We start from the raw sequence: 21,748 nt of genomic DNA on the forward strand, positions 1-21,748 counted from the left end.
CACCTCCCAGGTTCAACCGATTCTCGCGCCTCAGCCTCTCGAGTAGCTGGGATTACAGGCGCGCATCACCACGCCTGGCTAATTTTTGTATTTTTAGTGGAGACGAGGTTTCACTATGTTGGCCAGGCTGGTCTCAAACTCCTGACTTCAAGTGATCCACCTGCCTCAGGCTCCCAAAGTGCTGTGATTACAGGGGTCAGTCACCGCGCCCGGCCACTGGAGGCATTGTAAATGATCATCCACATTAGAAACGAAACGAAACAACCTGGAAAGGCAAGCAAAAGCCTTCAATGTGTTCCTTTCTCTGCCTTGGTGATCCGAAAGTCGTGCTGCGGCTTATGTACCTAGGCGAGGGTCGCGTGCTAATGGTCCCTTTCTTTTCAATATGCACCCGCGGTGGGACTCATAGAACCTTTATTTTCAACACGTAAGCAGTCACGCTTCCTCGAGCCTAAGGCTTTGTGCTATTCTTAAATGCTTTCCTCCTCCAACGCTGCGGCTCCCTCACGAGCCCGTAGCTGCGGCGCGCTGGTGAGGAGCGCGGCCCTGGGTGCCGTCCGCCACCCTGGAGGGACCGGTCCGGGGGAAAGTGCTCGGGAGAAGCCAGGGGCCCCGGCTGCGGTCGCTGGCCCGGGGCTCTGTGCACTCCCCAGTGCCCGGAAACCGTAGGTGGCCCAGCTGGCGGGCCGGGTCTGCCCACGAGGATGCGGGAAGCGCGGGGGACGCGGGCCGCCTGGCCAAGGTGCCCTTGCCAGGAATCGGCGCAGACACAGGCCCTGGGCGCCGGGGGAACCCAGCCAGTCTCACCGCGCGCTGCGCCGCAGGTGCCCCATTGCAGGGCGCCCCAAGACCGCGCGACGCTCGGCAGGGCGCCCACAGCCCTGCGGGCCAGAAAGATGTCACCTCCACGCCCCCGCGGGCCGGGAGCCGCTGGAGCCTAGCAACCGCCTGTCAGTCCCAGCCCTGCCCCAACAGTTTTACGGCAGCGGGCCCCGCCCCCGTGCACCACAGAGGGCGGGAAGGAGGTGTGCGGCACGAGCCAGCCAGTCCGCGCCACCATCTCCGGCCCTGCGCCCTGTCATTGGCCGAGAGCCGGGCGGCGCGGCGCGGCCGTAAGGCGTGGCGGGGTGTCGTGAGGCGGGCCCCAGAGCTAGCTCGCCGTCGGCCGCCGAGGGGTTGGCTTGGGTGTCATTGGCTCTGGGAAGCGGCAGCAGCGGCGGTGTCCACTCGGGGTCTGGTGTCGGCACAGCCATGGCTGGCGCGCTGGTGCGGAAAGCGGCGGACTATGTCCGAAGCAAGGATTTCCGGGACTACCTCATGAGGTGACGAGCGCCGCAGGCCGGACCCTGCAACCCGGAGGGGCGCCCAGGAGGCTGCGACCCGTGCAGTCCGCGACAAGGGCGGCCGCGAGGACGCGGTGGCCCCGGGCAGCGGGTGGGCCCGGGCCCAGGCGAAAGGGTGCGCTTGTCAGGGGGCCCCCACCCAGATCCCTCCTGGACCCGCACGCCCCGAAGCGGACGGCGTAGAGAGCCATTGACAGTGGGCGTCTTTCAGAGTGGGGATGGCAGTGGGTGTCCTCTGCCGGCAGGGTGACAGTGGGCGCCCCTCAGGGCGGGAGTGACAGTGTCCTCTCCCGGCAGGGTGACAGTGGGCGCCCCTGAAAGCAGGGGTGACATTGGGTGCCCTTCAGGGAGCGGGTGACGGTGGGCGTCCCTCTTGGCCAGGGTGACAAGGGGGACGCCTCTCCTGGTAGGGATAACAGTGGACGCCCTTCCTGGCCAGAGTGGCAGTGGGGACCGGGAGGGACGAAAGTGACAGTGGGCGCCCCTCAGGACATGGTGACAATGGGGACCCCTCTCCCGGCAGGGGTGACAGTGGGCGCCCCTCAGGGCAGGGGTGACCGTGGAGACGCCTCTCCCGGCAGGGGTGACAGAGGCTGGTTCCTCTCGCATGGTTGGCAGTGGGGAACGTCCCTCCAGGCCAGGTGACAGTGGCTCGCTCCTCCGGGCGGGAGTGGTCTCCTGGCCGGTTTCTGCCAGATCCTCGGAGTGGGTCGCCGGTCACCTGCGTCGGGCCAGGTGTGCTAGAGGCCGCGACCTGGGCGTGGGTTGGGGAGACGCCAGGGGGAGGCGCTGCTGAGAGCGCGGCGCGGCGCTGTTGGAGCGGAGCTTCGGGTGCACCCAGCGCGCTTCTGGGACAACGGAAATAAAATGTGCTGGCCTTGGGTTCGCCTTTCGGTTTTCTCATTATAAGGACTTTAAGCTTGGGAGGAAGTACAATTTAAGATGTTTTTATATGCGAAATTCTGTCATCCAAAGTAAAGTGATGTGTCTCTAAGGACGTACCTTTTTCTTCTTGTTCTATTTTCTGTTAACTCCTCCTTTCCAATTAGAAACAAGGAGCATTCGCGGTTGGAAAGCCTGAAAATACGTCTATAATTTATTTGCACCTCTAATCTTGAGGCGCTTGCTTTTATTTCAAAATATTGAATATAACTTTGAAGCAGTTTTAGGTTATTTAGGAGTATTTTAGTTTTTCAGTGAATGATTTTAAAACCAAGGTAAGTGTACAGCTGCGTTTTTTTTTCAGTAGTTAATAGTGTGGTCAAGAGGTAAAGAGATGAAAGCTGAGGAGGAATAAATCCTGTTATAACCATCCAAAAGGTATAGTATGAAGGCAACTTGATTTTAGCAATAAATAAGTTTTAAATCCTGAATTTTATTGCTAATACTTTTTACTTTTACTTTTATAGAGCACCAAGGTAGGAAAAATAATTCAGTCTGCCGTATGGTAAACTTGTAAACGGAAGCTTCACTTCTGACTTTCAAAAAAAGACATTTCTATGCTTAAATCGAACTATGATTAATTAAGATGGATATTTAGGACTGTGGAGCACAGCAATTTATCAGATTCATGGTAGTAAAAATGTGAACAAAGTAGCAATCTGAGGATATGCTCTTAATCCTTGGACTTAAGTTTCTTTACAGCTTTGAATTTTAGCTTTTTACTAATATCTTGTATAATGAACCTTCCTAATAGTTACAGCTAAAGATAACATTGGATGGTAAAATTAAAAATACAGTTTTGACACCTAGCTATATAAAAATTATGGTGATAATTACCTAACAGTTTTCTTTTCTTTTTTCTTTTTTTTTTTTTTTGAGACGGAGTTTCACTCTTGATGCCCAGGCTGGAGTGCAGTGGTGCTATTTTGGCTCATCCAAACCTCTGCCTCCTGGGTTCAAGTTATTTTCCTGCCTTAGCCCCAAGTAGCTTGGATTACAAGCATGCGCCACCAAGCCCAGCTAATTTTGTATTTTTAGTAGAAACGGGGTTTTTCCATGTTGGTCAGGCTGGTCTCAAACTCCCGACCTCAGGTTATCCGCCCACCTCAGCCTCCCAAAGTGCTGGAGTTAACAGGTGTGAGCCACCATGCCCGGCCCTAACAGTTTTATTACATAGGAAGAATTTGTTAAATATATTTTCAAGGAAGAGAGCTCTGCTTTTCTAAGTGTTATATTTTCTTCTACTAGATGGGTTTCCAAGAGCCAGGCTTTTCAAAAGGATACTTCAGTATATCATCTAACCTTCTTTTCTAAAATTAATTTTATGTAGCTTTAAATTTTTTTACTTTCTCCAGTATTTAATTCAATTACACTTTGACTAAATAAGGAAAAGAAGAGAATTGCATTACTCAGAACAGTGTTGCCTGGTAGAGCACCAGACTAGGATTCAGAAGAATGACTCATAGTCCAGGATCCCCAGCAAGTTGATCCCAGCAGACTTTATTTGCCCATCAAATGGGTTTAATGATAATGCTCTTTTTGGGTTATCAAGAAAATTAAATTGGATAAGGGATGTGAAAATACTAGGAAACTCCAAATCACTCTACATTTTATTATATCCTTCTGTTTTTGTAAGCAAAAACACTTTTTAAAGTTTATTTAGAAAGTTAAAATCTTGTGTGAGCTATAAAGCTCTATGATCTTGAACTGAAATTATTTTTGAAAGGTGAACACGTGATGTGAAACATTCAGCTGACCTGTTTTCCCTGCCATTCTTGGCAGCAGTGGGAATTCATGCTAGGTCTGCCAAACAGTGATTGAGGGCCAGTTTGAGGTCAGGTATCAAAACTCTGACCAGCTTTTTATTTTAGTGTTTCCTCCCCTAGAAAGAGAAACCTTTCTTCCTAGAACATATCAGAGGAAAGTACTTCCTATTTGTTCTTCCAAGCTTTTTGCTTACAGCCCGGCTTTTCTTTAGCAAAGGAGAATAAAATATAAAGCAGAAAACATAATTATATCTCTCTTCTTCTAATCAGAAACAAGGTTCTATCCCTTCCTCTTTTAACTTCATCAGTTGCCTGTTGTACATACTTTGCATGCTCTGCATTCTTTTTGTAGCCTACTGAAGGGGTCAGAGGTTTTCTCAACTAAAGCTGTTCTAGAATTTTAAAAATTAATTGAATTTTTCAGCATAAATTTAAAATCATATTTTACACAGATTATAAATTTATTTCAATTATGTTTTATGCATCAAATTGAACATTCTTACTAAACTGAATTTCCAAGTGTATTTATTTATTTAGAGACAGGGTGTTAACCTGTCACCCAGGCTGGAGTGCAATGGCATGATCATAGCTCACTGTAACCACCCACTCCTGGGCTTAAGTGAGCCTCCTGCCTCAGCCTCCCAAGTAGCTAGGGCTACAGGTGTGCACAATCATACCTGGTTAGTTTTTTGTTTTTTTGTAGAGATGGGACCTTGCTATGTTGCCCAGGCTGTTCTTGAACTCCCAGCCTCAAGCAGTCCTCCCATCTTGGCCCAAAGCTCTGGGATTATAGGCATGAACCTCTATGCCCAACCCATCCACATGTATTTTAAATGATGATTTTTTTTTTTTTTTAACTGAAAGAGTTTATGAAACCAGCTCTCACTTAGGACACCTAAGAACCAAAGGCAATGTGTGGACTTTGATTGGGCCTGGTGTGAAAAAACAGCTGGAAAAGGCATTACTGGGATAACAGAACACTTAAATAGGATCTCAGTATTAAATAATATTAAATAATTATTGGAAATTGTTAGTTGTGATAATAGTACTGTTAAACCTAGGTGATGAGTCTGAATGATGGATTTGAAGCCCAACTCTTGCTTTCCAGCTTTGTGAGCTTGGGCAAATTGTTTAGCTTTTGTGCTTTGGTAGCTGTTTAATGACATAGTATAGCACTTGACAAAAGTAAGTGTTGAATTTATTTCTTATTGTAACTAATATTGCATGTTTAATCCCCAGGATTTCTGGTACTCTCTTTTTGGTACTTTCTTCTATCGATTCTTACTTACCTTGATTAGTATCTTGAACCAAGAACTTCCTGGGTCTCTATTCCAATACCTTTTTCTTAAGAAACGATTCCCTCACCTTTCTTATTGACAGAATAAAGAAAGAGAGCTTTTCTTTGCTTTTCCTCTTCTCTCTTTCTCCTTCCTGGATTTCTGGTTAAGAAGAATAAATTAGAATAAGCAAAAAAATTTTGAGGTAGGACATATATTTTAATGATTAACTCAATCAAGGTCTGTGCAGCTTTATTCTAGAGACTGATTCCTCTTCTCAAGTTGTGTATATTACAGTAAAGGTGAATGGATACCCACACACACACACACACACACGTATTTGTATATGTGTGCAGAGGATGTTTTCTTAAGAAGAAACTAGATCACAGAGTGCTTTAAAATCAGTTAATCATTTAGCATGCTTATGAATCTGAAGTTAGTGGGATGTTTGCATTGAATATTCTCAAGTTAATGAGGTATTCTAAATTAATTTTAACTTCTGAGTCTCCAGGAAAGCTTTCAGAATTTATACTTACTACCCAGGTGAGAAGTTGCAGTAGAGTAAAAGGGAATCTTTCCCAAACTTGTGGAATTTTAGAGTCTGAACGGGCCTTAGAAATTCCAGTGCTTCATTTGCCACATGAGAAGGCTGATATCTGAACCAAACAGATAACTTCAGAACCTCTGGATACCAAACTTATGAAGCTAAAACAGAAATGTCAACTTGGGATTAAAAGGAAAATAATAATGCGTAGAAACGGTTTTGAAAAGAAGGTTTTAGATATTTTTGTGCTCCATATTTTCCTGCATATGTCTCCCTTTTCTCTGCCAAACTGCTTTTCACACCCGGTCCTTGGACTCTTTGAGCACTTCCCTGCCATATAATTGACTTTCAGAAATTGAATGAAGCTGTAAATGTCGAAGCAGGACTGGCCATAAGAGTCTCTTAATATCTGGATAGTCCAGTCACAAAGGTCTTTACTGTCATTCAGCTGACTTTTGGCTTGCTAAATATAGCTGAATATCACAAATTCTAATTGTTAAAACCCTCCCTCACCTTAATTTGAACTAGAAAACTAGACAAAATTTGGTAAGAATTTCAGCAAACTATAGAATTATGATCTAGAATATCTCAAAATTTTATCCCATTTTACTTTGAATAATGTTAGAAATATACTATGCTAGGCTGTCAGTTGGATCCTTTTAGTACTACATAAGTAAGTTATAAATTACCTAAAGTCTTCTCAGTACTTTCAGAGAAAGCTAACATTACCATAATTTTGGAAAAATTAGAGATTGACCTAAAAGCAGGTCCTCTGCTCCTTTTGAAATCTCTTCCTTGTTCAGCCTGCCTACCTCCACTTCTGCCTCCACCATGTCCATCAGGGTGACCCAGCAGCCCTACAGGATGTTCACCTCTGGTCCCCCGGCCTTCAGCAGTTGCTCCTACATGAGCAGGCCCAGGGCCTGCATCAGCTCCTTGATTGTCTCCCGAGTGGGCCGCAGCAGCAGCTTCCAGGGTGGCCTGGGCGCTGGCATGAGTCTGGCTGGAGGCTGTGGCGGGGCCAGGAGTAGGGGAGGCATCAGTCGTCACAGTTAACCAGAACCTGCTGAGCCACCTTAAGTTGGAAGTGGACCCCAACATTCAGGCCATGTGCACCCAGAAGAAGGAGCAGATTGAGACCCTCAACAACAACTTTGCCTCCTTCATCGACAAGGTGCAGTTCATGGAGCAGCAGAACAAGATGCTGGGAACCAAGTGGAGCCTCCTGCAGCAGCAGAAGACGGCTCAGAGCAACATGGACAACATGTTTGAGAGTGACTTCAACAGCCTTCTGTGGCAGCTGGACACTCTGGGCCAGGAGAAGCTGAAGCTGGAGGCGGAGCTTGGCAACATGCAGGAGATGGTAGAGAACTTCAAGAACAAGTACAAAAATGAGATCAATAACCGTACAGAGCTGGAGAATGAATTTGTTCTCATCAAGAAGGATGTGGATGAAGCTTATGTGAACAAGGTAGAGCTGGAGTCTCACCTGGAAGAGCTGACTGATGAGATCAACTTCCTTAGGCAGCTTTGTGAAGAGGAGATCCGGGAGCTGTAGTCCCAGATCTTGGACACATCGGTGGTGCTGTCCTTGGACAACAGCTGCTCCCTGGACATGGTCAGCATCATTGCTGAGGTCAAGGCCTGGTATGAGGAGACTGCCAACTGGAGCCAGGCCAAGGCTGAGAGCGTGTACCAGATCAAGTATGAGAAGCTGCAGACGCTGGCCTGGAATCATGGGATGACCTGCGTTGTATAAAGACTGAGATCTCCAAGATGAACCGGAACATCAGCTGGCTCCAGGCTGAGATTGAGGGCCTTAAAGGCCAGAGGGCTTCCCTGGAGGCCACCATCTCAGATGCCAAGCCGCACTGGGAGCTGATCATTAAGGATGCCAATGCCAAGCTTTCTGAGCTGGAGGCTGCCCTACAGCAGACCAAGAAGGACCTGGTGTGGCCTCTGCATGAGTACCAGGAGCTGATGAATGTCAAGCTTGCCCTGGACATCGAGATTGCCACCTACAGGAAGCTGCTGGAGGGTGAGGAGAGCTGGCTAGAGTCTGGGATGCAGAACATGAGTATCCATATGAAGACTACCAGTGGCTATGCAGATGAGCTGAGCTCGGCCTACAGGGACTTAACAAGCCCTGGCCTCACCTATGGCCTGGGCTCCAGCTTTGGTTCTGGCAGGGGCTGGAGCCAGCTCCTTCAGCTGTACCAGCTCCTTCAGGGCTGTGGCTGTGAAGAAGATCAAGACCCATGATGGGAAGCTGGTGTTCAAATCCTCTGATGTCCTGCCCAAGTGAAGGGCCACAGCAGCCCCACCCAGTCTACCCACCCTGGGGCTGCCCCAGAGCCTGTTGGAGAGGCTGCTGTGCACGGCTGCACAGGGAACAGGAGACCCACCTGTTTTAGTCCCTTTTCACACTGCTTATAAAGACATACCCAAGACTTGGAAGAAAAAGAGGTTTAATGGACTTACAGTTCCACAAGGCTGGGGAGTCCTTACAATCCACCACACCCAGCGAAAAATTTTAAAAAATAATTATAACTGGCCGAGGCGGGTGGATTACCCAAGGTCTGGAGTTCGAGACCAGCCTGGCCAACATGGTGAAACCCCATCTCTACTGAAAATATAAAAATTGGCCGTGGTGGCACATGCCTGTAATCCCAGCTACTTGGGAGGCTGAGGCAGGAGAATTGCTTGAGGCTGGGAGATGGAGATTGCAGTGAGCCAAGATCGTGTCACTGCACTCCAGCATGGCCAACAGAGTGAGACTATCTCAAAATAATACTACTACTAATAATAATAATTGTTATTTTTGGAAAGAAGGGAAAATGGCATCATACAAAATGCTCATTTAAAACCATAAAAGGCAGAAAAAGAATGGAAGGCAAAAAAAGAACAAAGAACAAGGACAACAAATAGAAAACAGTAACAAATATGGTAAATAGTAATAAAACTATATCAATAATCACTTTGAATATCAGTAGACTAAAAGTACCAATTAAAAGACATATTGTACGAGTGGATAAAAAAATAAGACTGAATATACATTGTCTACAAGAAACCCACTTTAAGTGTAAATACACATCTAGATTAAAAGTAAATAGAGATAGGTGTACCATGTTAACATTAATCAAGAAAAGGCATTGGTAGCTATAGATGGATCATAGTTCAGAGCAAGGAAAATTACCAGGGATAAAGAGAGACATTACATATGATAATGGGATCAATTCTCCAAAAAGACATATGCAATGGTTAGTTTTAGGTGTCAACTTTACTGGGTTAACAGATACCCAGATAGATGGTAAAACATTATTTCTGGGCATGTTTATGCAGGTGTTTCTGGAAGAGATTGGGATTTGAATCAGTAGACTGAGTAAAGAAGATGTGCCCTCACCCATGTAAGTGGGCATCATTCAATCTGTTGAGGGCCCTAGTAACAGAAAGGTAGAGAACAGACAATTTGCTTTCTCTTCTGGAGCTTGGACATCCATTTTCTTCTGCCATCAGACATCAGAACACTAGGTTATTGGGCTTTTGAACTCTAGGATTTACACCAGTGGCCCTTCAGGTTCTCAGGGCCTTTAGCCTCGAACTGAGTTACACAATTGGCTCCCCTAGTTCTCAGGCCTTTGGATTCGAACTGAGTTACACAATTGGCTCCCCTAGTTCTCAGGCCTTTGGATTCAGACTGAGTTACAGCGCTAGCTTTACTGATTCTCCAGCTTATGAGACTTATTACTTCTATAACAGCATAAGCCAATTTCCATTAAAAATTATACATATATACACATGTATGTGTATATGTATCTATAGCTATACATCTTCTACATCTTCTATTAGTTCTGTGTCTGTGGAGAGCCCTAATGCAGGTAACAATCTTTAATGTGTATGCACCATTAGAGCATTAAAACACATGAGGCAAAAACTGATAGAATTGCAAGAAAAAATGATGAATCCACTAATATAATTGGAGATTTCACCCCTCCATCATAAATAGACCCAGCAGGCAGAAAATCAGTACGGACATAATTTAACTCAACAAAACAATGAATCAACAACTGGATATGATGAACCTCAGTAGACTGCTACATGTAACAGCAGCAGAATACACATTCTTCTCAAGCTCACATGGAATACTCACCAAGATAAATTATATTCTAGAGAATAGAACACATCTTTACCAATTTAAAAGACTAGAAATCATATGGTGTGTGCTTTGGAATTAAACTAGAAGTCACTAACAGAAAGATAGCTGGAAAATCCCCGATACTTGGAGATTAAACAGCACACTTCTAAATAACTCTGGATCAAAGAAGAAATGTCAAGATAAATTTTTTAATATTTTGAACTAAATAAAAGTGCAAACACAACTTATCAGAATTTGTGGGATACAGTTAAAGCAGTGATTAGAGAGAAATCATAGCATTGGATGCATATGTTAGAAAACAAGAAGGTTCTAAAATCAATCATCTAAGCCTCCACCTTACAAAACTAAAAAAAAACAAAAAAACAAAAAAAGCAAATTAGAATGAAAATAAACAGAAGAAAGGAAATACAGTAGCTCTCTACCCACCTTATCCACAGTTTGCTTTCTGCAGTTTCAGTTGCTTGTGGCCAACTAAGGTCTGAAAATACTAAGTGGAAAGTTCCAGGAACAACCAATTCATAAATTGTAAATTTTGTGTCATTCTGAGTAGCGTGATGAAATCTCATGCCATCCCACTTTGTCCTTCTTGAAACATGAACCATTCCTTCGTCCACCATCTGTATGCTGTAGATGCTACCTACTTGTTAGTCACTTAGTCATGCCACCTAGTCACTTAGCCATCTCAGTTGTCAGATTGTCGTGGTATTGCAGTGCTTCTGTTCAAGTAACCCTTATTTTATTTAATGATGGCCCCAAAGTACAAGACTAGTGATGTACAAGACTACTTTGAATATGCCAAAGAGAAGCCATAAAGTACATTTTTTAAGTGAATAGGTGAAAGTTAAAGTCCCAGCACGTTATTCTGTGGATATCAACACACAGATTTTGGAGTTTAAATGGACAGGGCGGTAAACCTGAAAATAGCCAACACAGTATTGGAGGAGAAGAACAAAGTTGGAGGACTGACATTACCTAACTTTAAAACTTACTGTAGAGCCACAGTAATCCAGACAGTGTGGTATGGGCAAAGGAATAGACAGATCAATCAATGGAACAAAATGAAGTGCCCAGAGGTAGACCTACATAAACAAAATCAACTAAATTTTGACAAAGGAGCAAAGGCAAAACAGTGTAGTAAAGACAGTCTTTTCAACAAATAGTGCTGGAACAACTGGACATGCAATTGCAAAAAAAGAAGAAGAAGAAGAAACGAATGTAGACACAGACCTTATACTATTTACAAAAATTCACAGACCTAAATGTCTAAAAAGGATCACAGACCTAAATGTACATCACAAACTATAAAACTCCTAGCAGATAATTTAGGAGAAAATCTAAATTACCTTGGGTTTGATGATCAGTTTTTCTGATACAAGATCAAAGGCATGATCCCAGAAATAATTGATAAGCTGGACTTCGTAAAAATTAAAAAGTTTTGCTCTGTGAAAGATGCTGTCAAGAGAATGAAAAGATAGGAGAAAATATTTGCAGAGGACATAACTGATAAAGGACTTTTCCAAAATATACAAAGGTCTCTTAAAACTTAATGATAAGGCCAGGTGTGGTGGCTCACGCCTGTAATCCCAGCACTTTGGGAGGCCAAGGCAGGCAGGTCACTTGAGGTCAAGAGTTTGAGACCAGGCTAGCCAACATGGTGAAACCTCTACCTAATTCTCTACTAAAATACAGAAATTAGCCAGGTGTGGTGACGGGTGCCTGTAATCCTAGCTACTTGGGAGGCTGAGGCAGGAGAATCACTTGAACCTGGGAGGTGGAGATTGCAGTCAGCCAAGATCATGCCACTGCACTCCATCCTGGGCAACAGAGCAAGACTCCCTCTCAAAACAAGCCAGCAAAAACCACAAAAACAAAACTCAATAATAAGAAAAGAGCTCAATTAAAAATGGGCTGAAGTCCTAAACAGATACCTCATCGTGTTCAGATGGCAAATAAGCATATGAAAATATGCTCTGCCAAAAGATTGGACACCACTGTTCTACATCATATGTCATCAGGGAAATGCAAATTAAAACGAGATACCAGTAAATATCTATTAGAAAGGCCAAAAGGCAGAACGCTGACAAAAGCAAATGCTGACGAGGATGTGAATCAACAGGAACTCTCATTCATTGCTGGTGGGAATGCAAAATCATACAGCCACTTTGGAAAACAGTTTGGCAGTTTCTTACATACTCCTTGGTATTTACCCCTAGGAGTTGAACACTTAGGTCCACACAAAAACCTGCGTGTGGATTTTTATAGAGGTTTTATTCATAATTGCCGAAACTTGGAAGCAAACAAGATGTCCTTTGGTAGGTGAATGGAAAAATAAATTGTGGTACATCCAGACAATGGAATATTATTCAGCACTAAAACATGAGCTATGAAACCATGAAAAGACATGAGGGAAACTTAAATACATATTACTGCATGAAAGAAACCAGTCTGAAAAGGCTGCATACTACCCGATTCCAACTACATGAAGTTCTAGAAAAGGCAAAATTACAGAGACAGTTGAAAGATCATTAGTTGTGAGGGTTTAGGTGGAGCACAGAGGACTTTTAGAGAGTGAAACTACTGTAAGACACTGTGATGATGGATGCATGGTATTATATGTCTGAATCCACAGGATGTACAGCACTAACAGTGAACCCCAATGTAGATATGGACTTTGGGTAACAATCCTGTGTCAGTGGAAGTTTCGTGATTGTGATGAATACACCATGGCGGCGGATGTAGATAATGGGAGAGTGTGTGCATGTTTCGGGACTGGGTGTATATGGGAGGTACTTGGGTTCAATTTTACTGGGAACCTAAAACTTCTCTGAAAAATAAAGTTTATTTTTTTAAAAAAACGGAATACTTAATTTTTAACTGGAAATATAGTTTCTCCTCCATGAGAATTCAAAATCATAAGTGAACCCAAGAAAGTCTATGAGTTTTGTGTTTACTTTTTTACTGAAAATAAAGGCAGCATACCAAATAAAGAGAAAATCAAGAATATTTTCTAAATGGTTTTGCATTACTGTCCCCAAATTGCAGTTTATATGTGGCTTATAAATTTATCTCTTTTTTTGAAACAGGTAATAATACATATTTGGAAGCATTTTTTTTTTCTAATTTGGTTCTGCACAAATATGCTTTTCAGATATTTTGATTAAGTCATTGATTCATGCATTCTAGAAAGTCGTGACTTAGAATTGAGGGATGATGAGTTGTAGTGTTTTGTATTTAACAGACATATTTAAACTGACTTTACTCTCAGATTGTTTTACAGTAATTGATGTGATTATATTCATGTAGGACTTTTGAATTGAGCAGGGTATGAAGGCAGAAGGTAATTCTCCCTTATTCTCATACATTTGTAATCTATACTAAGGTCTTCTGTTGTAAAATAGGGTATAATTGAGCTGTTGTATGATTTAAGGAGAGAGTCCTAAAGGAAAAACTAAGTTATGTCCAAGTTGAAACTTTACATTGTAAGTACTACATCCTTTAAAATATTTTTATAGGGAAGAAATGTGCCCTTGGTTATTCATAGTTATCTAAAGGGCCAGTGTTCAGATACTGACAAAGGTATTTTAAGGAGAGCAATGCTGTAGGTGACCGTTCTAGCTAGATTGTGCTGTCTGATCCAGTAAGGTTATCAATCTCTCTGCTATAAAGCATTGTGGTCAGTTTGCACTTGGTGTGAAATATAATTTGGATAATTACATTTGTATATATAATTATATATGAATGATATACATTTCATAATATAACCTATCTGAAGCACATAGTAGGACCCTCTCATCTGCAGTTTCGCCTTCTGTAGTTTCAGTCACTCAAGGCCAGTTGTGGTCCAAGAAAATATTACAATATTTTGAAAGAGAAAGTGACCACATTCTCAAAATTTTTATATCAGTTTATTGTTATAATTGTTCTATTTTATTATTAGTAATTGTTGTCAATCTCTTACTCTGCCTAATTTATAAATTAAACATTATCATAGGTATGTATGTATAGAAGAAAGACATAGTATATATAGGGTTCCGTGTTATCCATGGTTTCAGGCATCCACTGGAGGTCTTAGAATGCATCCTCTGAGGATAAGGGGGACTACTGTATTATTGGCACCATCAACGATTATTTTCATGTTACAAATTATAATCTCTGTGCTCTCTAAAACAAAACAACTAGTAGAATTCTTTGGACTTGCGTGTGTTTATAAAGGATTTTATTTCATTTTTCCCCCTGCTGTACTGCTCAATTTTATTATTTTATTTCAATAACTCCTTCAGTAGCTCAACTTTGAGATTTTGCCCTAAGAGAAGAGCTCAGGTATATCCTGGCAAGAGAAATTGCTATTTCAGAAATAACAGTAACTCAATATAAGCTTTTGGTGTATTTTTAAGTTTAACATTCTGGAAAACAGCACTGACATTTTTACTATTCATTCATTCATTCAACAGATATTTTTTAAATTCTAATTTAAATGCCAGGCACTACTTTAACTAGTCCAGTAGTAACAAAAAATACATTCCTCTAGGGGTTCACATTCTGATGCAATGTGTTAGTAAGCAGAAGGGAAAGTTTCATTGTTAATAGAATTCTGCAGCAGTATGCTTCTCTCCAACTTGGCACTTTTAAGGAAATATTTCCTCGAAAGCTGTGCTGTCCAGTTTGAGAGCCACTAGCCACAGGTGGCTACTGAGCACTTGAAATGTGACTAGTTCAAGCTGAGATGTGCTGTAAGTGTAAAATACACACTAGAGTTCAAAGAATTGTATGAAAAAGCATGTAAAAGTTCTAATGAATAGTTTTTATTGATTACATTTTGAAATTAAAATGTGTTTTGCATACATGTGGATTAAGTAAACTATTAATACAAGTAATTTCTGTGGTTTCTTTTTACTTTTCTACTTTTCTTTTTTTTTTCTTTTTTTTTCCAGATGAGGTCTTGCTCTGTTGCCCAGGCTGGAATACAGTGGTGTGATCATACCTCACTGCAGACTTGAACTCCTGGGCTCAAACAATCCTCTGGAGGCACAAACCATCCATGCCCAGCTAATTTTTAAAATATATTTGCGTATAGATGGGGTCTCACTATGTTGCCCAGATTAATAGTGAACTCCTGGCCTCAAGCAATCCTCCTGCCTTAGCCTCCCAAAGTGCTGGGATTACAGGCATAAGCCACTGTGCATGGCCTTCTTTTTACTTTTCTTAATGTGGCTTCTAGAAGTTTTAAATTACGTATGTGGCTTGTATTTGTGCCTTGCATTATATTTCTACTGGATAGTTCTGCTCTAAGGATTGCACTTACTTTCCATAAAATTAAGATCTAATTTCATTAAGTCAAAGTTCTTATTAGAAATGATATTACTTGATCTTTTAAAAATAATGAAAGAATGTACTCTGTTAACATTGTAGTCCTGTTACTGAAATTTGAATACAGGTGTGAGGTTGCAGTAACCTAATAAGACCAAAATCATTTGATTTTTTTTTTTTTTCCCATGTCTCTCCTGTCTGAACTTCGGTGACTCTTCACAAAATAGTACGGTAAGAAAATTATTTCCATCTATTTCAGGCTTTTGCAGACTTTCTGCATTAACAGAGTTATGGACAACAGACTTAGTGTCCTTTGCTTGTGAGAGCCTCTCTAGTCGCCATGGCTGGCAGGTTGCGAAGGGTGCCTACTGCACCCTGGCCTGTCCTAGGGAGCCTAAACATGAGCTCTGTGAGAGCCATGCTCCTGGGGCTGCTCCCTACTCCTGTTTTTAGAAACAAGCATATAATTACTTCATTGATAACAGTCACAGTGGAGCCTGGCAACGATGAAAGGAAACAGAGAAACAAAAAGAGAAAGCAGGAAAAGAAAGGTGGGATGATTTTTTCCTGTAGGGTAGAGTTCATTTCCATGGCTTGATTTCACGCAGGAAGTGGTGGTGTGCAATTCTGTTGGAACTTTCTTTTCAGCACAATTAAGAATTATAATGAAGTAAAATGTTTAATCCAACATGTTAATTTCTTTTTGAATTTTAATAAAGTTCCTTATTTTTCTTAAAATTGCTGAATATCTGACACAGCATAAATCAATCATATTCTAAAAAAGGGAAGAGAGAACTAGAATCATGTACTAGATAGAAAAGATACATTATAAACTTTCTAAGGTTAGATATTTTAGCAAACTAGTGTTAAAATTGTCTTTACCTTTTGTGTTCTTAAGAAGTATATTTTCAGTGTAGCTCAACATTTACAGTCATAAGTGTATGTATAGTTCTTAACTTGCAGAACTCTGTTTCCTATAACCTAACACTCATCACACTTAAACTTTTTATTTTAGTTTTTTATTTTTATTTTTTGAGATGGAGTCTTGCTCTGTTGCCCAGGCTAGAGTGCAGTGGTACGATCTTGGCTGCAACCTCTGCCTCACGGGTTCAAGTGATTCTCCTGTCTCAGCCTCCCAAGTAGCTGGGATTACAGGTGTGAGTTACCACACCCAGCTAATTTTTGTATTTTTAATAGAGATGGGGTTTCACCATGTTGGTCAGGCTGGTCTCGAACTCTTGACCTCATTATGCGCCTGCCTCAGCCTTCCAAAGTACTGGGATTACAGGTGTGAGCCACCACGCCCAGCCCACACTTAAACTTTTAATACCGTCACTTAGCCAGGAATCTCCCAGGGCTACTTTAGGTTTAGATTTATTCCATTGTCCATTTCTGCTTTACCCCCACCTATGAAAGAAGACACATTCACAACCAGTGGTAGAGAAACTGGTTTATGTGCCCCTCTTAGAATAACTCTTCAGGCTTTGTCACAGCCCTGGGTTCATGCATGATAAAGTAGACAGCAACACCACCATATAGTGCAGAGGAATGGAAAGAGAGTAAATGGAAAAGGAGATGAAAATAGACCAAGTGGAGAAAGGCCTAGTCGAAAAAGGAAGAAAAGGAAGATCACTATGGAATAATAGAGAGGTGAAAAATGAAGTGACACCCAATAACAGGACAGGTAGGAAAAGAAGTAGGTAAGGGAGAGACAGATACTCTCCCTTAAAAGAGTCTGGGGAATAAGGAAAAAAGAAAACTGGCCATATCTCATCTAAATATAAGAAATTAAAGGTCATTGTTAATAGAATTCTGCAGGAGTGCACTTCTCTCCAACTTGTCATCTTGTCATTTTTTTTTTTTTTTTTTGGATGGAGTCTCGCTCTGTTGCCCAGGCTGGAGTGCAGTGGTGCAATCTCGGCTCACTGCAACCTCCACCTCCCAAGTTCAAGCAGTTCTCTGCCTCAGGCTCCCAGGTAGCTGGGATTACAGGCACCTGCCACAACACCTGGCTAATTTTTGTATTTTTGGTAGACAACAGGGTTTTATCATGTTGGCCAGGCTAGTCTTGAACTCCTGACCTTGTGATCCACCCGCCTCGGCCTCCCAAAGTGCTGGGATTACAGGTGTGAGCCACTGCACCCGACCCAACTTGTCATTTTCAAAGGAATATTTCCTCTAAAGTCATGCTGTCCAATTTGCGAGCCACTAGCCACCTCATCTAAATGTAAGAAATTAAGTGAAAGTTGGAATAGTGAGTATCTTAGATAATATCTAGTCTGAATGCAAGAGGACTAATTAGCCAGCCCAGAATCTCAAGATTCTTTAAACCAACTGTGCCTAATTTACAGAGTTTATAACTCACATGTTAAATCCTGAAATACTTATCGTGATGGCTATATGGGAACTTTGACCTTTTATAGTTATTTCAATGACCTTGTGGCTTACATGTTAAGTAAACATTTCAAAATACTCTATTATGCCAAATCTAATTCTCATTTATTTTTCTTATATTTCCCTTGGTTTACCACTTTTTAGGGAATTTTTGTATTTTAACCCCTCGTCAATAATAGAAGCAAAGTCTAGAAATGTATTTAACAGTCTGAATTTAACCTAAACATTATGATAGGCAGAAGTCAAGTAAAGACTGTTTTTACTCTTTAGCGTTGGGATAACTAAAAGGGGTGTTTAGCCAACACGATGTGTTTTCTTTCAGATTTGGAAATATTATTTCCAAATTCTAAATTAATGAAACAATTTTTCATTTAATGAACAAAAGCCACAAACCTTGTTTTATTTCAGCCTCTAAAATTGATTGTGGCTGCTGTCAAACACAGACAACTTCACTTTGGTATCCTTGAATGAGTGTAGTTGTAGAATGAAAAACTATTGGTTCATTTCTTTAATATTAATGTGTTTGCTATTATGTCAAAAGTACTTTCCAATCTTAATTTCTTAGTGTCTGGGGTCCTGGATATTGATTTCCAAGTTCTTTTAACTTAGAATAGCTCATATGAGCTGAAAAACAATTTATTCTCTTATTAAGCTTCTTTCTTCAGAAAAGTACCCAATTTACGGTCTGCATTTTAAGAATTATTAACAAATATCCTAATGAAAATTTGGGAAAAGGAGTGTGGATAGATTTAAACATAAAAATTATGGAGAATAGTTCTAACAGGGTTTGAATTATAGCAACAATGAATTGTGTAAGAAGTTAATCTTATTTTTAAATTTTCTAAATGGGACAATCAGAGACGACTTGGTTGTAGTGTGGAAACCAGTAGGGACCTTGGGAAGCTGCCAAACCCTTTCTAGCTCTGGGCTCACCTGTAAGAACTGCTGATTCCTATGGGAACACTTGGACAATCCAATACCTGAATGTTAACCACCAATTAAACCAGTAAACCTGCAAAATGGAAACGAAGATTTGTTTTCACGAGTTTCACATGGTTATTTAAAGTAAGGAAAATTTCAGCTATTTATAGTTCTGTCTTAACTTTTCCTCTCTTCATTCTTTTCCTCTCATTTTTTGTAGCACTTCTGGGGCCCGGTAGCCAACTGGGGTCTTCCCATTGCTGCCATCAATGACATGAAAAAGTCTCCAGAGATTATCAGTGGGCGGATGACATTTGGTAAGAATGCAGATTTGGATAATTGGGAGGACTTTCAACATAGTAGAGCGCCTGCTTGCATTTCAAGATTGTAGCACCAGATGTTACAGTCACTATTAGAAAGTCACATACAGAATGTGATGGCATGGAAGAGTGTTACTTCTCCATGTGAGTAAGAAACAAGATTAATTAGAAATATTTATCTAGGAAGTAGTAACATCTTATTTGCCTTTCAGATTTAGCACAACCAACTGAAAAATGTGTCATCTTAATCATTCTAATAGTCACTCTAATGATTTATATTGTGAACTTTTTGGGGGAAAAGTGTTATTAAACTTACTTGAAACCCTGATATTTGAACATAAAACTGTTGTGGAGGGAATAAATAATTATTTCCAATCATGAATGGATTATAAGCAACTCTAGTAGATAAAAGAAAAAGTGGCTAGAATGAATTTCATCCTGTTCTTGCTCTGAAATATGTTCCTTAAATGTTTAAATAATTAACAAAAATGCATAGCAGTACAGTAAAATTTTTTATGAGCTTCCTATTCATACAGGCATTTAAGTAACAACTTTTATCTGTCAAAGGCTTTTGCAGAAGAGGTTCTTTTTTGATCAAGGCAATGGAACTGTTCATCTCTGTGGTCCTATCAACTCTCTCTGTTTTCTAAGTTATTGATTATCTTTGCTCTGCTATTTTTGGCAGCCCTCTGTTGCTATTCTTTGGCATTCATGAGATTTGCCTACAAGGTACAGCCTCGGAACTGGCTTCTGTTTGCATGCCACGCAACAAATGAAGTAGCCCAGCTCATCCAGGGAGGGCGGCTTATCAAATACGAGTAAGCAGATTTCAATTTAGCTACTTTCTTTTCAGGAATTTGAGGAATTGGGGTGAATGAAACTAAACTCTCGACTGAGGGAGTACTTGGGGACTGGAGTGTGTATAGATGTGCTTTAGCAGTTGGGGAAACCACTTAATAAAACATGCAAGTTAATATGAAGTAGGATACAGGCTGAGCATCCCAAATCCAGAAATCTGAAATGCTCCAAAATATGAAACTTTTGGAGTGCCAACATGACACTCAAAGGAAGTGCTCATTGGAGCATTTCAGATTTTGGATTTTCAGTTTAGGGATGCTCAACTGGTATAATCCAGTTATTCCAAAATCTGAAAAAATCTGAAACATGTCTGGGCCTAAGCATTTCAGATGAGGGATACCCAGCCTATATTACTGTTTTTTAAGTTGTAAGTTGAAATAAATGTTATGTAAAAGTGTCTTTTTAAAGCCGTCCAAAGCCCTTGCGATTGGCATTGAAATTTTGTTTCTCATTGAATTTTTCTTTTTGTTTCTTTCCAGGATGACTAAAAAGGCATCTGCATAACAATGGAAAATGAAGAACAAGGTCTTGAAGGGACAGCATTGCCAGCTGCTGCTGAGTCACAGATTTCATTATAAATAGCCTCACTAAGGAAAATACACTGAATGCTATTTTTACTAACCATTCTATTTTTATAGACATAGCTGAGAGTCTCTAAACCAACTCTCTGCTGCCTTACAAGTATTAAATATTTTACTTCTTTCCATAAAGAGTAGCTCAAAATATGCAATTAATTTAATAATTTCTGATGATGGTTTTTTCTGCAGTAATATGTATATTATCTATTAGAATTTACTTAATGAAAAACTGAAGAGAACAAAATTTGTAACTACCAGCACTTAAGTACTCCTAATTCTTGACATTGTCTTTAATGACCACAAGACAACCAACAGCTGGCCATGTACCTAAAATCTTGTCCCCACTGTTTAAAAATGTTATCTGTGTATTTCCATGCAGTGTGTATATTGAGATGCTGTAACTTAATGGCAATAAATGATTTAAATATTTGTTAAATGAGTATGATTAAATATCTTGCTGCATTCCGTAGGAAACTGCAGAACAGTGTATATGAAAAGACCATTATAGGTGAAAATGGAACTCCTTGAAAACTATGAAGATGGCTAGAGGAAATGCAGAGCTGGAAGACCAGTGTTTTCTGGAAAGCATCGACAGTCCAGCTACGCAGAATGCGTTCTTTCTCTTATGGGCAAGTGTTATTAATAGAAATGCCCCTCAGTCACTGAGACTCAGGCCAGTCACGTGAGTGTTCTGGGCTTCTCTTTCTCCATCTGTAAAAAGTTGCACAGGCGATTCCTGTGGTGATCTAAGAATTGTGCTGCTTTCCTGAGAAAGCTGTTGAGATTGCAGTCCCACAGGAATGGGCTGATCCTGTGGTCCAGCGCAACATTAGGTGCTCGGATGGAGGAATCAACTTTTAGGGGAGGGATGGAGCCGTTAACTAGGAGCTGCTCCAGAGAAGTCTGACCAAATGACTGAAAATACCCTAAAAGCATAGTCCTGACTTCTTATTTCACATTATACAGTTAACTTAGGGTTAAAAAAAAAAAATCCAACTTGAATCTGATTACAGTTTCCCATTCTCTATGTGGTGGCAGATGAGGGCAGCAGGGAAGCCCATGCTGAGCAGAGGGGAAGTCTGTGAGGTGCAGTCTCCCTCAAGAATCCATATTCTGTCACCTTTTTTTCTTTTTTCTTTTTTTTTTGAGATAGGGTCTCGCTCTGTGGCCCAGGCTGGAGTGCAGTGGCGCAATCACAGCTCACCGCAACCTCCACCTCCTGGGTTCAAGTGATTCTTCTGCCTCAGCCTCCCAAGTAGCTGGGATTACAGGCATGCGTCACCACACCCGACTAATTTTTTGTATTTTTAGCAGAGGCAGAGTTTTGCCATGTTGGCCAGGA

At 41.3% G+C, this 21,748-nt stretch overlaps 1 protein-coding gene and 1 pseudogene across 2 annotated transcripts; both read left to right on the top strand.

The window, feature by feature from the left end:
- Nucleotides 1–1,122: 1,122 nt before the first annotated feature.
- Nucleotides 1,123–20,842, top strand: MPC1 (mitochondrial pyruvate carrier 1). Of its 2 annotated transcripts, XM_073022285.1 has the most exons (5): nt 1,123–1,322; nt 5,098–5,101; nt 18,871–18,967; nt 19,656–19,788; nt 20,308–20,842. In XM_073022285.1, the coding sequence occupies exons 1-5, from the start codon at nt 1,252–1,254 to the stop codon at nt 20,330–20,332; spliced, it is 330 nt and encodes a 109-aa protein (XP_072878386.1). In that variant the 5' UTR covers nt 1,123–1,251; the 3' UTR covers nt 20,333–20,842. The 2 variants fall into 2 exon arrangements, with proteins under 2 accessions (XP_072878386.1, XP_008005983.2); XM_008007792.2 differs by lacking the exons at nt 1,123–1,322; nt 5,098–5,101 and adding an exon at nt 15,448–15,566.
- On the top strand, nt 1,324–11,816 carry LOC103240903 (keratin, type II cytoskeletal 8 pseudogene; annotated as a pseudogene).
- Nucleotides 20,843–21,748: the final 906 nt, after the last annotated feature.

The sequence above is a fragment of the Chlorocebus sabaeus genome, chromosome 13 (assembly GCF_047675955.1).
Source record: "Chlorocebus sabaeus isolate Y175 chromosome 13, mChlSab1.0.hap1, whole genome shotgun sequence".
Lineage (NCBI taxonomy): Eukaryota > Metazoa > Chordata > Mammalia > Primates > Cercopithecidae > Chlorocebus > Chlorocebus sabaeus.

What these genes read in the sequence shown, in the direction of transcription:
- MPC1 (XM_073022285.1), top strand. Translation starts at nt 1,252, where the DNA reads ATGGCTGGCGCGCTGGTGCGGAAAGCGGCGGACTATGTCCGAAGCAAG. An exon ending in CAGTGGGCGGATGACATTTG is followed by an intron (nt 18,968 to 19,655) that starts GTAAGAATGCAG and finishes TATTTTTGGCAG; the next exon opens with CCCTCTGTTGCTATTCTTTG. An exon ending in GGGCGGCTTATCAAATACGA is followed by an intron (nt 19,789 to 20,307) that starts GTAAGCAGATTT and finishes GTTTCTTTCCAG; the next exon opens with GATGACTAAAAAGGCATCTG.